General features: G+C 37.4%; 1 protein-coding gene across 2 annotated transcripts in view; it reads right to left on the bottom strand.

Annotated features, from left to right (window-relative positions):
- Nucleotides 1–2,407: 2,407 nt before the first annotated feature.
- Nucleotides 2,408–13,487, bottom strand: part of LOC128864956 (eukaryotic initiation factor 4A-like) — a 36,922-nt gene continuing 25,842 nt past the window's right edge. The window contains exons 1-5 of one of the 2 annotated variants that reach the window (XM_054104764.1): nucleotides 8,423–8,617; nucleotides 8,120–8,346; nucleotides 3,256–3,869; nucleotides 2,967–3,190; nucleotides 2,408–2,901 (exon numbers count right to left, since the gene is read on the bottom strand). In XM_054104764.1, coding sequence (XP_053960739.1) covers nucleotides 2,757–2,901; nucleotides 2,967–3,190; nucleotides 3,256–3,869; nucleotides 8,120–8,346; nucleotides 8,423–8,424 — 1,212 coding nt within the window. In that variant the 5' untranslated portion in view covers nucleotides 8,425–8,617 and the 3' untranslated portion in view covers nucleotides 2,408–2,756. Of the gene's footprint in view, nucleotides 2,902–2,966; nucleotides 3,191–3,255; nucleotides 3,870–8,119; nucleotides 8,347–8,422; nucleotides 8,618–13,487 lie in introns of those variants that run through there. The other variant, XM_054104765.1, reaches the window with a different exon arrangement.

Genomic DNA, 13,487 nt, shown 5'->3' with positions numbered 1-13,487 from the left:
TCAGTGTGGCTTCAGACCTGGAAAGTCTACCATCGACCAAATATTCTCAATACGCCAAATCTTGGAAAAGACCCATGAAAGGAGAATCGACACACACCATCTTTTCGTCGACTTCAAAGCTGCATTCGACAGTACGGAAAGGAGTTACCTGTATGCCGCGATGTCTGAATTTGGTATCCCCGCAAAACTAATACGGCTATGTAAGATGACGTTGCTCAACACCAACAGCGCCGTCAGAATTGGAAAGGACCTCTCCGAGCCGTTTGATACCAAACGAGGTTTCAGACAGGGTGACTCCCTGTCGTGTGACTTCTTTAACCTGATGTTGGAGAGCATCGTGCGAGCCGCCGAACTTAATCGCTCAGGCACAATTTTTTATAAGAGCGTACAATTGCTGGCGTATGCCGATGATATTGACATCATCGCGCTCACACAACCGCGCTGTTAGTTCTGCCTTCTCCAAACTGGATAAAGAGGCAAAGCGAATGGGTCTGGTGGTGAACGAGGACAAAACGAAGTACCTCCTGTCTTCAAACAAACAGTCGGCGCACTCGCGTATCGGCACCCACGTCACTGTTGACAGTTATAATTTTGAGGTTGTAAAAGACTTCGTCTATTTAGGAACCAGCATTAACACCGATAACAATGTCAGCCTTGAAATCCAACGTAGAATCTCTCTTGCCAACAAGTGCTACTTTGGACTAAGTAGGCAATTGAGTAGTAAAGTCCTCTCTCGACGAACAAAACTAACACTCTACAAGACTCTCATCATGCCCGTCCTAACGTATGGCGCAGAAGCTTGGACGATGACAACATCCGATGAAGCGACGCTTGGAGTGTTCGAGAGAAAGATTCTGCGTAAGATTTTTGGACCTTTGCACGTTGGCAACAGCGAATATCGCAGACGATGGAACGATGAGCTGTATGAGCTTTACGACGACATAGACATAGCGCAGCGAATAAAGATCCAGCGGCTACGTTGGCTGGGTCATGTCGTCCGAATGGATACAAACGCTCCGGCTTTGAAAGTATTCGATGCGGTACCAGCTGGTGGTAGCAGAGGAAGAGGGCGGCCTCCTCTGCGTTGGAAAGATCAGGTGGAGAAGGACTTGGCTTCACTTGGTGTGTCCAACTGGCGCCGGTTAGCACGAGAAAGAAACGACTGGCGCGCTTTGTTAAACTCGGCCAAAATCGCGTAAGCGGTTATAGCGCCAATTAAGAAGAAGAAGAACATCCGCCGCATACTGAAAAATGATCCCAAAGTCAAGCCTTACAAGATCCAAAAGGCGCATGATCTCACATCAGCCGAAAACGATCATTTTCTGAACAGTGTGTTTTCTGACGAGAAAATTTTTCAAATTGAGCAATTCGTAAACTCCCAAAACGATTGGGTTTATTTGACCGATCGTTCATACGAGAATTTGAGTCATCGATTGGCCACCTGGAGGTAGCACCCGCCACAAGTGATGGTTTGGGCCGCCGTAACCGCAGATGGGGGCTCTCCAATTGTTTTCGTCGAGCCTGACGTCAAGGTAAACGCGAAATATTATCGGGAAAGTATTCTGGGGGTTGAGACAAATATTTCGGTGGCAAACCAAGCACGTTTCGACAGGACTCGGCCCCGTCTCACAAAGCTCAAGTGAACCAAGAATGGCTAAAAACCGATGATCCGAACTTCATAACGTCCACACAATGGCTCTCAAACTCACCAGAGTCGAATCCAATGGATTATTCTCTTTGTACCATTTTGGAGAGCATGGTCCGAACTAAAAGATTCAGCAGTCTCTCCTGCAGAGTCACATTCGGGCACCTTGCGATTCGTTTCTGGACCATCTCAAGGCCATAGTCAAGGCAAAATATGGTCATATCGAGCGAAAGTAAATTGATTCTTAATTTTTTATTATTTTATTATTCTTTTGAATAAAAAAAGTTTTCGAAACTAAATTGCTAGCCTTTTTAATTGGTTACACTTCGAGTGCAGCACACTGTATAAACCCACTCGTTCCTTGTGATCATTACAAAGCAGATATAGCGGTAAATCGAAGTTAATCGCGCAGCAAATCTAAAGAAATTTAAAGAGCAAAATGTAAAAACAGTTTATTGGCAGTGTCGAAATAGTATTATTTGTTTTTGTTGCTTTAAATGTTGTTTTTAGTTTGAAGTTTGTACCAAAAAGAAGTCGAGGATAAATAAGAGTGCTATTTTTTGCTAATGAAGTCGAAACATTTAATTTATTTTCTATGTTAAAAGTCATTCTTGACAAACTGTATATATGTAATTTTATGGGACTAGGATTTTGTATACTGGATCCTAGGTCCTAGCTGAAACTTTGATGCAATTTAATGAGTTATAAATTAAACAAAAAAACTCAACGGTTAACTTGGCCTGTTAAGAACAAAATAAAAAGTGAATGAAGAAAACACCATTAGCTCCGGCCCTGACTTTGCCAGAGCTTGTGGCCCAATTAGTTTATTAAATAAAATAAAAAATAAAAAATAATTAATATAGTTGTTGCTTTTTGTGGTTTAATAAATTTATATCAATATTCTAGAAAAAAGCTAAAATAATATTATTATCTTCTTTCTTTTGATGTGGTAGTTTCTTGCATTTCTTGCTGAATGTATATGTAGATATACTTTTTATTTTATTTTTTAGTTTATAATCTGATGCCCAGAAAGCTTCTGTTGATTTCTTTGCTGTTATTTATGGATGATTTTCTGCTTCACTGCTTTATTGACACTTCCGATTTTTGCTATTTAAATCAAATCGGCAATATTAGCAGGCATTTCTTCAATAGTGGTATGGTAGAATTGTTCAATATCTTTAAGAATTCTCCGATCTTCGTCCGTTATAAAATTAATAGCAACACCTTTGCGACCAAACCGTCCACCACGACCGATTCTACATAAAACAGTTGTATGTTATATTAGTTTTCAAATTTGGCAAATTGAAGCAAATATTGTTACCTATGAATGTAATTTTCTCTATTCGATGGCAAGTCATAGTTAATGACTAGCGACACTTGCTGCACATCAATACCTCGAGCGAGCAAATCAGTAGTAATAAGAACACGTGAAGAACCCGAACGGAATTGCTTCATAATAACCTCACGATCGCGTTGCTCCATATCACCATGTATGGCAGATATAGTAAAGTTGTGATCTGTCATTTCTTGGGTCAACTGATCCACCTGTCAAATAAAATTGTATCTATTATACTATTTACGACGGAATTTGTTACATTTTAATTTCTTACCTTACGCCTTGTGTTACAGAAAATTACAGACTGAGTAATTGAAAGTGTATCATACAAATCGCATAAAGTACCAAGCTTCCAGTTTTCCTGCTTTACGTTCACGTAAAATTGTTTAATACCTTCCAAAGTAAGTTCTTCTTTTTTCACCAAAATGCTCACTGGATCACGCATAAAACAACTGCTGACTTCAAGAACATCGGGAGGCATAGTGGCAGATAGCAAGATGACCTGAACGTCTGCGGGAAGCATTTTAAAAACATCTTGAATTTGATCTTTGAAACCACGGGACAACATCTCATCGGCTTCATCCAAAACGAAGAACTTGATGTTCTGGGTACGAAGCACTTTGCGATTAATCATGTCGAAAACACGCCCTGGTGTGCCAACAACAACATGACATCCGGAATCCAAATTGCGGGCATCCTCACGCACGTTGGTACCACCAATGCAAGCATGTGAATGAACCTTCATGTATTCACCAAGTGACATAACGACGCGCTGGATTTGGGTTGCCAATTCCCTAGTTGGGGCCAAAATCAACGCTTGGCACTCACAGATGGACACATCGATTTGTTGCAAGATTGCAATGGAAAAAGTTGCAGTTTTCCCCGTACCTTAAAAGATATGTTATATAATGAACATTTTGTGTCTAAAAGCTCGATCATATATGTTAGTTAAAAAGGTTGTAAAATTGGTTTTTAAATATTATATAATATATCAGTTTTCTCGCGAAAACGTTGTTCCATAACAGTTATTAGATTCGAAATATTTCGCCGATAAGAGTTAGGGACTCGTATATCTCAACGTTAAGTTTTCCCAATAAGAGATATTTCACCAAAGTTATTTTTTATGTTTCCATTAACAGTTATTGCCCAACGCTTATTTTTCACGGCAGAAGAAAAAAACATTTCACATCTAAAAACAATTATGAAACAACTTTTTCGTAAATTTGTAAATTCAAGATAATTGCTATTTTTAGACCCTGAAATATATCACAATTCGTACTAGTCATAATTCATTCCCAAATTCAAAACCAGTCAAATCAAATCAACCGAATGCAAAGAAGTTCAAATCATTATTAATAACAATAGCGAATTCTGACACTTTCAAAACTAAGAAAAATGCCGCTTATGCCAGTTCATGTATTTCGCAAAATTAAAGTCCTACAGTTTTAGTTTTTTAAATATGATATGTTTTATGTTGTCGTTATAATAGTTGATGAGATAGCAAAGAGTGCTGGTAGGCTACCATTTGAACAAGAGAACGACATACAAAAACCGCTAAATACAGTATGCCTATAACGAAATGAACAACTACATGAAAAAGCGAGTAGAAGCTAGGTGGACGAATCTGACCACATGCAAAACAGCAAAAGTCAGCAAGTGACTCAATTCGTGCTTATGCTCTCACGAAAGGACTGCAGAGATATTATACATATGTACCTATGCTGACAGATCATAATATGTAGGCTGCAAAATAGGGATTGCTAGCACGGTCAAATGCACTGTTTGAGGGTCTGGAGGATGTCTCACAAGCGGATCTCCCAGCTCTGCTTAGATTCGCCAAAAGCGTTGACATCCTACATGATATCTACTTTCAGTATTCATAGAGGTCGGTCTCCGTCTGGTATCGCTAGGAACCAAAAGATCTATGCGTGACTTCATGCCAACCAGGCTAACCTAACCTAGCCTATGTTATGGTAGCAACGACATAAAACATTCTACATACATTTTCTGGGCCATTGGGGTTACATCGAGCGATGTCTATATTAATTTCCTTACGTTATATTCGGACTTCGGACTATTTTGAAGTCCAATTTTTCAACACATTTTCGATTGTATGCGGCTGTATTTCAGCTATGACATCGCGTATGTTGGTCTTCAGTGCATCAATTGTTGCTGGTGCTCAAACCAGTCTTCTGTTATTAGTCGTTATCGTCATTCTGGCCTTAATTCATGGTCAATTTTGAAGTGTACCATTTTTATTAAAATATATTACGCAAAAGTTACGTTACTTTTCCTATCGTTGCAATTTTTGGAATTATCCATATGATCGTCGTTTCGAAAGGATTAGTGCTACCCATTGAATAATTATAGAATTCTGTTGCGAAAATTCAAAAAGTTGTATTGCTTTTAATTAAAATACAATTAATTATTTAAAGTTAAATGCACACAGCCAATTTAATATTTACGCAGAGCAAGCATTTGAAACAGCCGTAAATAATGAAGATATGGGCATCCATATTAATGACATAAAAGCATTTTCAATAGGAATATACCTTAACTTTTGAGCAGCTAAGTGGTTCTGCAAACGGTGCAGAGATTCCCAGTTTGAGGGATATTTTTGTTACTTCAACCGGGGCATTGTCTCACTGACATTGGAACATTTATAGCTTCTTTATCACTGGGGTGGCTTTGTGTACTTTACGGAAGCCATGTTGATGCTCAGCTAGGGGCAGAACAAAAAAAGAAGTAATGCCGGCCCTAAAAACAGGCGGCAGTAATGCTTCATTACTGGAAAAACCACAAATATCCGTCCAAAATAGATAGATATCTGACAATACGGTTGGCTTATTTAGCAGGTTTCTGTGGTGATGGTTCCACCTTTCCTCATTTTTACTTGTCAGATAGAAGTGGGCAAAGATAGATTGTTTTTGGTTTATATATTATATATATATATATATATATATTCGTTATATATATATATATTGGCGAGTACATCCTTTCTGGGTGTTTGACCTAGCTCCTCCTCCCATTTGTGGCGTTGTTCCACAAATAGAGGGACCTACAGTTTCAAGCCGACTCCGAATGGCTGATATTTTTTATGAGTTGCTTTTTTATGGCAGAAATACACCATTGCCTGCGAGGGGCGACCGCTATTAGAAATATTATTTTTTCATTTCGGTGTTTCACCGAGATTCGAACCTACGTTCTCTCTGAATTCCGAATGGTAGGCACGCACCAACTCATTCGGCTACGGCGGTTGCCGTACAATATATAAATTAATATATCTCCCAATGCTCTCATTTTGCAATCAAACAACGAGCCCAAGATCCTAATTGCCGTTTTGCAGTCGGAATAGATATTACGTTCTTTATAGTATCTAATTACAGAACTAAGCAACCAATCCACTGCTGTATTTTTAGGTCTTAAATGGTCGTTTATAAAAATATATATTTAATAATAAATAAATAAATAAAAATTTACGATTTTTGGTCAGCTCAAATTTACTGACTTTAGCGTGATATGTTAGGGTAGTAGGAACCGAGATTTGGTGGATAAGTACAATACTTTGTGGGTGCTTGAAGTCAATGAACTTTGGAATGAAAGAATTTCTCATTGGGACAATTCACTTCAAGATCCGACTGTAGATGCCGAAGATATAACGAAAAATACTAAAGGCAAATTATTGCGAAATTGTGGGTGTACGACGTACTTTTTTTCGGCGCGATCTAATGTGCAAGCGTGGGTTATCAAATTTATTAAATATAGTTTTGTTGTTGGTATTGCAGCTGCATACATGTTTGGGAAAGAAAAAAGAAAATTTTTAAGTGAAATTAATTGCTGGACAAATTGGTCAGAAATATGTGCAAGCAAGAAAAACAGCTGATTTGGCATCTGGTAGAATTTTAGATAACAGAAACACTGATTCCGTTCGCAAATTCAAAATTTACAAATATGTAAGATTGATGAAATTACCAAAAGAAGAAGTAAGTAAATATATTTTGATCCGAAGTATTTCGTTAAATGCAATAATTTTAATAAAGTAACCGACAAAGAAATGCGTATTCATTACCGGATCACCGTATTATAGTCGTTGACTTCAGTCATGAATTCCTCTGCAAAAGCAGGACAAATTGAAAGTTGTAAGGTTTATACATTTTGGGTTCTTGTAAAAATTTGCAAGTATACTCAACTCTCGTTTTACACGGTATTTTTTACACGACTTTGAAATAACAGAGATACATACATATAAGTACATATGTTCCTTCAAAATAAGTACACGATGTAATAAGTGAATTTTAGAAATAACCAAGTCCCACTATGCATTAAAATTTCAACGTATTCTTTAGGTCACGTCTATCTGGATAATAAGTATTGTGCAAGGTGGGGCAAAATTAATCATCCAATTTTGTTTTTGAAAATTTGTCGCTGGATGAAAACAAATAATTTTGAGTGATGGAAATCTTTATCGGTCCTTTGAGAGGGACACTCTACAGCAACAATAAATGAATCCGGCACCTTAATAGCGCGAATGACCTTCATTGAGAAGGTGTGATAATGGCAAGCGCTTTGAAGCTGAAGCAAACAGCAGCCTGATCTTTTAATTTATACTGCAGCTGTTTAGTTCATTAGTCCATTTTCAAAAACTATACATTTTAGGGTAATTAATTTTGCGAGAATTTAATTTTAATTGGAAAAATAAACAAAAACCAGTCGCTAATAACAGACTTTTTTACAACGAAAAAAACCAACAGAAGCCGTTAATAATTTGAATGGAACCCGACAGATAACTACTGATGATAGCATTTTTGGTCCTGTTCGTAATAAGGAACAATGAAAAATTCCAAAATTAATTTTCGTTTCTTATTTTCAATTTCAACTTTTATATGAATTGAATTTTCAGTGTACACTAATTTTAAATTTTTCTTAAATAAATGTAAATGTTTTTTTTATAAATGCTTATGTGATGCGAATATTTGCTTTTGTACAATCGAAATCGTCTTATATTCGTCAACATAAGTGAACAATTCAAACAAAAATGTTAAAAAACGCAATTTCTTTCTTATACTCGAAATTATTTCACTAGCTTTATATGTTAGTAAATATAGTATATATACTTTTTGTATAAATAATATACATACCCGACTGCGCCTGGGCAATAACGTCGCGGCCCTTTACACAAGGAATGATAGCACGCTGCTGAATAGCAGAAGGCTTTTCAAAACCATAACCATAGATACCTCGCAATAACTCTTCGCGCAAATTCATGTCATCGAAATTATCATACACCTCGTGCCAAGTTGACTCGATGACTCCCTCAGGATCCATACCGCCTGGACCTTCATGAGCTATATCACTTCGATCATCCCTGTAAATGATAAAAAATTATATTTTTTAAGAAAATTTCAACTTGAATAATGGAATATTTTCTATTATGTACATACATTATCTCCGATATTTTCAAACACTTTTCTAAATTTTTAAATTTCAGTGATTCAATTTGCTATTATTTTTCCGCGCACCAACCGATGCGCTTGACCTATAATTTCCGAATACGATTTATACTACGCGCCTCGTTCCACCAAGCGTTGGCCAGTGGCGAATAGATGAAGCAACTGGTATGAATAAACATATGTTGATAGCACCGAAAAAGAGCTGCAAAAATTACATTTGTTAGTGTGAGTTATACCGGTTTTATGAGGTTGTTGCTTTTATACGCAAATATTTCGTGAAGTGAGGAGAGCAGAAGGATAACGAGCCGAGATGTGCCGAATAGAAGAGACCTAACGATGTAGAGGCCTGTTATTTTGGTCATAGCTTTATTATTGGCAAGTCTTTTAATAACGATGTCACTAAATTTGCGTGTGTTTCTCGCTGCCTCTGTTAGTTCGCCAATTGTTTTGGTATCTGTCCACTTTCTGATGTTGTCAAGCCAATCCAGTTTTTTTTTCTGACAATTCCTTTGTTATATGTCCCTTGAAATTTGCATCGTATTTAACACTAGGCCTCTTCTATTCGTCATTTCCCCGCCCCTAACTTGACGAGAAATTTGCATGCGAAAGCAACTACAAAGTTATCGAGTGAGATTCGCCGCTAGCGAGTGTGGCTATAGCTCATTGGATTCAAGTGCGTGATGTCGGATTAGCTGAGTTATGTAGTGTTGCCAACCTATGCTCTTCGCAATAAATTTAGTGATTTTTTATATCCAAAATGCGAACCTTTTTAAGCTACCGAAACTGTAAGTTAAAAAAAGTAGTTGGGGGATAAATTAGGGGATATTTTCGTATTCTTTTTTCTGAAAAGTTTAAAAACTTTTTCCAAAAATGAGACGATTTCTCGTGCCAATTAAACGACATTGTGAGTCTGCGGATAGTGATAACAACAATAATTCAGATTCGTATTCTGGAACACCTGTTCAAGATATTTGCAACACGAATGAATAAAGTGATATCAGCGAGACTTGTAACACCAGTAAAAATATTGATAAATATGTGTCTATAGAGGTTGTCAACAAGAACGACGTTGGAATTTCGTAAATATTGCACTCACTGACTTGCAAAGGATAGATTTATTGACAAAAGTTTGGAAGCTTCCTGCAAATTATGTTTTTCCGTTACTGGAAAAATTCAAGACTCGAAAATTGAGATTCTATTATAACTGGTTCGGCAAATATCCATGGCTTGCATACTCCGAATTACATGGTGGGGCTTATTGTGTTCCATGTGTGGCATTTGCAACGACTGGTGGAAGAGGATCACAAGATTTGGGGCAGTTAGTTGTCAAAAAATTCGACAACTGGAAAAATGCAAAACGAGTGAGTGAAAAAGTATTTATTGATTTCTTAACATTTTTAGCGAAATCTAGGCAAATCGGGATTGGTCGGGGTACCAGTGAGTGCGTTTAGAAGTACAAAATTGGTCGCGACGCCAAAATGCGTTGCGCAAGAAATTGTCATTAGCATGATAAATTTCCCGTGCGAACTGTCAGTTTGGTTCAGTCGTATGTAAACAAACGCCTGGAGGCCGCGAAGACTATTGTGAAAAACGATTTACCTCGTATCACGCGTACGCTCAAGATTCTGCACATATGGTATAATAGAAACATTTCACAGTAATGCACGAATAACATCACTTTTTTCCATCACTTCTTTGACAAACTAATCAGTTTTATACAAATTGATTCGGCACATATTCTATTCGAGAATGAATTTTGTGAAGCGTGATAGCCTTTAATGAAAGATTTTCAAAAGAGTTTGCTATAATCGGCGTTTGCTTATTACTATTAATACAAGCATTTCGCACAAGCAGCGTAAGGGACCAATATTCATGTGATCGAATTATCGCTATAAAAATAAAAATATTTATAATTCTACAGGTATACAATGACCACGCACTGACATCTTACCACGATAAAGCAGTCGATTGGAAAAATAGTTTTCTGCATATTATGCAAAATTAAGAACGATCCATTGAAAATTTTATCGATCAGTCCCGTATACAACAAGTACAAAAAAAAACAGAAAAATAATCACTCCCATTATTGAAACAATTATTGTACTCGGGCGCGAAGAGTTGGCTCTTCGATGGCATCGGGATAGTGGAAAAATTGTTATCAAGGATGACTTTAGTGGTATAAATGAAGGAAATTTTCGAGCTATGTTAAAATTGCGGGCTATGGGAGATCCATTTTTAAGAGGACATTTCGAAATCCCGGGAAAACGTGATAAATATACGAGTCCAGCTGTACAAAATGAAATCATCGATGCTTGGTACAAAATTTTGACTGACTCATTGCGAAAATCACAGCCGCCAAGGTTTATTCAGTTCTAGTCGATGAGACTCGAGATGTTTCTACAATCGAACAAGCGACTAACTGCATTCCGTACATAAGTAAGTCTGGCTGATGACGAAAAATATCTTGTACACGAGGATTTCTCGAAATTTGTTCCAACAGCATTAACTACAGGTACCTGTTTGTTAAGAGTGTGACCTTTACTTACTTGAAGATTATTTATCTTTGTCAAATATTAAAGAACATAGAGTCTTATTATTGAGATTGTCTATCAAATGTTTACATTCTAGTGCTTCGTAATATTATGTGTGATTAATATTGAATAAAACCTTAATCATCCAACGCTGACTAAAAACACTCTTTTGTGTGCATCTAGGTGACAATCTTGCCAAAATTATAGCGGAAAATCTGGAACAGAGCGAGCTTGAAGTTTCAAACATAGTCGGACTTACCGGTACAATGGGGCGAGCAATATGTCAAGTAAATTCAACGGTGTTCAGGCGATTATTCGAGAGAACCATGCACATCATGCTCTACATATCCATTGTGTTGCTCACGGTCACAATCTTGCTATATCTGCAACTAGCATCGTTCCAGCAATAAGAGATTGCCTAAGCACTATAGGTACTGTTTATGTGTTTTTCAACACTCCCAGAAGAATTCCGATTTTAGAAAAACCTATCGATGAATCAGGTGAAAGTACTTGGACGAAAAAGTTGAAAAGATTAAATCTTACTAGATGGGTATCAAAATATGGAGCTGTGAGCGATTTTGATGAGCTGTTTCCGTATGTGTATGGAACTTTAGAGAAGTTCTCTAAGAGAACCTCAGAATTGATGAAAAAGATGCGAAAATGCTAAAAAATGCCATGGATTTTGAATTTGTCATCAGCTTACGTTCTGTTACCAAGATCTATCAGCTTTCTTTACCTTTGAGTCGAGAATTTCAGAAAATCAATTTAGATTTAGTTCAAGCTACAGACCTGACCAAAGATTTACGCGCTGAACTCATCAAAATACGTTCTGAACATTCTGAATTTTCTGAAATTTACAAAGCTTTGACAGAATTAGAAGAATCTCTTGAAATTGAAGTGAAACATAAGAGGATAGCGGGTAGACAGAAGCGTCGTGGAAACCATCAAGTAAGCAGTGCGGAAGACTATTCTCGTGTGTCTGTATTCAATCCGTTTTTGTGCTTTTACATCACGGATCTGGAAGAAACATTCACCAGTCACGAAAATATTCTTAAGGGATTCATGGCACTCTTTAAACACGAATTGTTTGGAGAATTTTCGAAAACTGTAGAGTTTTACTAAGAGTTCCTCACAGCTGGATTAACAGAAGTACTTGCGAAGTTAAAAATGTGGAGAAGATATCTGACCACTCAAGGCAACGTTAAGCCATTGAATGCATTGGATCATTGCCCTGGTGAAAATTTCCCTAACAACAACATGTTACTGAAGATTTTAGCATCTTTACCTGAATCGACTTCGACTACAGAGAGACCCTTCTCCTGTCTGAAAAGGATAAAGACTATTCAAAGAAATAAAATTGGAGAAGTATTACAATTTTTGAAACTTTTTATATACTGTCTTTTCAAAAAACGTTCGACTGACATTAATCTTTTCGTTTGTATTAGGATCGCTTAAATGGATTGGCAGCTCTAGCAGCAGCATAGGGAACACAGTTAATGAGGTCATTGATGAGATATCTAAGAAACCCGCAGGCTAGATTTCGTTCTGTAATAAATCTACAAGCATGTTGTTTTACTAACACGTGTAAATATATGTTTCTATTAAAATAAAAAAGTATTTTTTAATAATCAACTGAACTTACTTTCCAATAATTCACTACGTACAATGTACTATGGAAACTATGATTCTCATACCTTATCAAAAATTATAATCGATGTCAATTTTTATTACACCTAATACTTATCAAACATTTCTTATCCCTCCCCATCACTCGAAGCTATCTACGCCACTGAAAGTAGTCCCCATGAGATATTATGCACTTGTGCCAACGTCAAAAAATCATTTTTAGTTTTATCTTGTTCAGGTCCTCCTTCGATGGCGTCTCTTTCTCGTCAATCGTAGCGTAGCGTCGTCCTTTCATGGGCCTCTTCAGTTTCGGGAGCAAGAAAAAGTTACAGGAGGCCACATCTGGGGAATACGGTGCCTGTGGCATCATTAGTGTGTTGTTGTTGGCCAAAAAGTTGCGCACAAGCAACTCTGTCTGAGCAGGGGTGTTTTCGTGATGCAAGAGCCAATTTTTGTTCTTCCACAAATCCTGGCTATCCGGCGGATTGCTTCTCGCAAATTGCGCATAACTTGCATATAATATTACTTATTGACCGTTTTACCCTGTGGCAAGAACTCATGATGCACACCGACCCTGCATTCGAAGAAAACGGTAAGCAAAACTTTTACATTCGACCGAACTTGGCGCGCTTCCATTGAGATGATTGAACTTTCCACGTCATAACCATAAACCCACGATTCGTCACCATTTATGACCCTCTGAAGCAAATTTGGGTCGTCGCGGATAGAGTTCAACATCTCATTAGCAATGTTCATGCGATGCTGCTTTTGGTCGAAATTGAGCAGTTTTGGTACGAATTTTACGGCGATCCGTCTCATGCCCAAATCATTGAAAAATAATTGAATGGCAGGAGCCAATCGATATGTCTAGGTCCTCAGCAACTTTCGACGATTGGCCA

The sequence above is a fragment of the Anastrepha ludens genome, chromosome 5, assembly GCF_028408465.1.
Source record: "Anastrepha ludens isolate Willacy chromosome 5, idAnaLude1.1, whole genome shotgun sequence".
Lineage (NCBI taxonomy): Eukaryota > Metazoa > Arthropoda > Insecta > Diptera > Tephritidae > Anastrepha > Anastrepha ludens.
The sequence above is the reverse complement of the archived record's forward strand: the minus strand, read 5'-3'. Positions and strand labels throughout refer to the sequence as shown.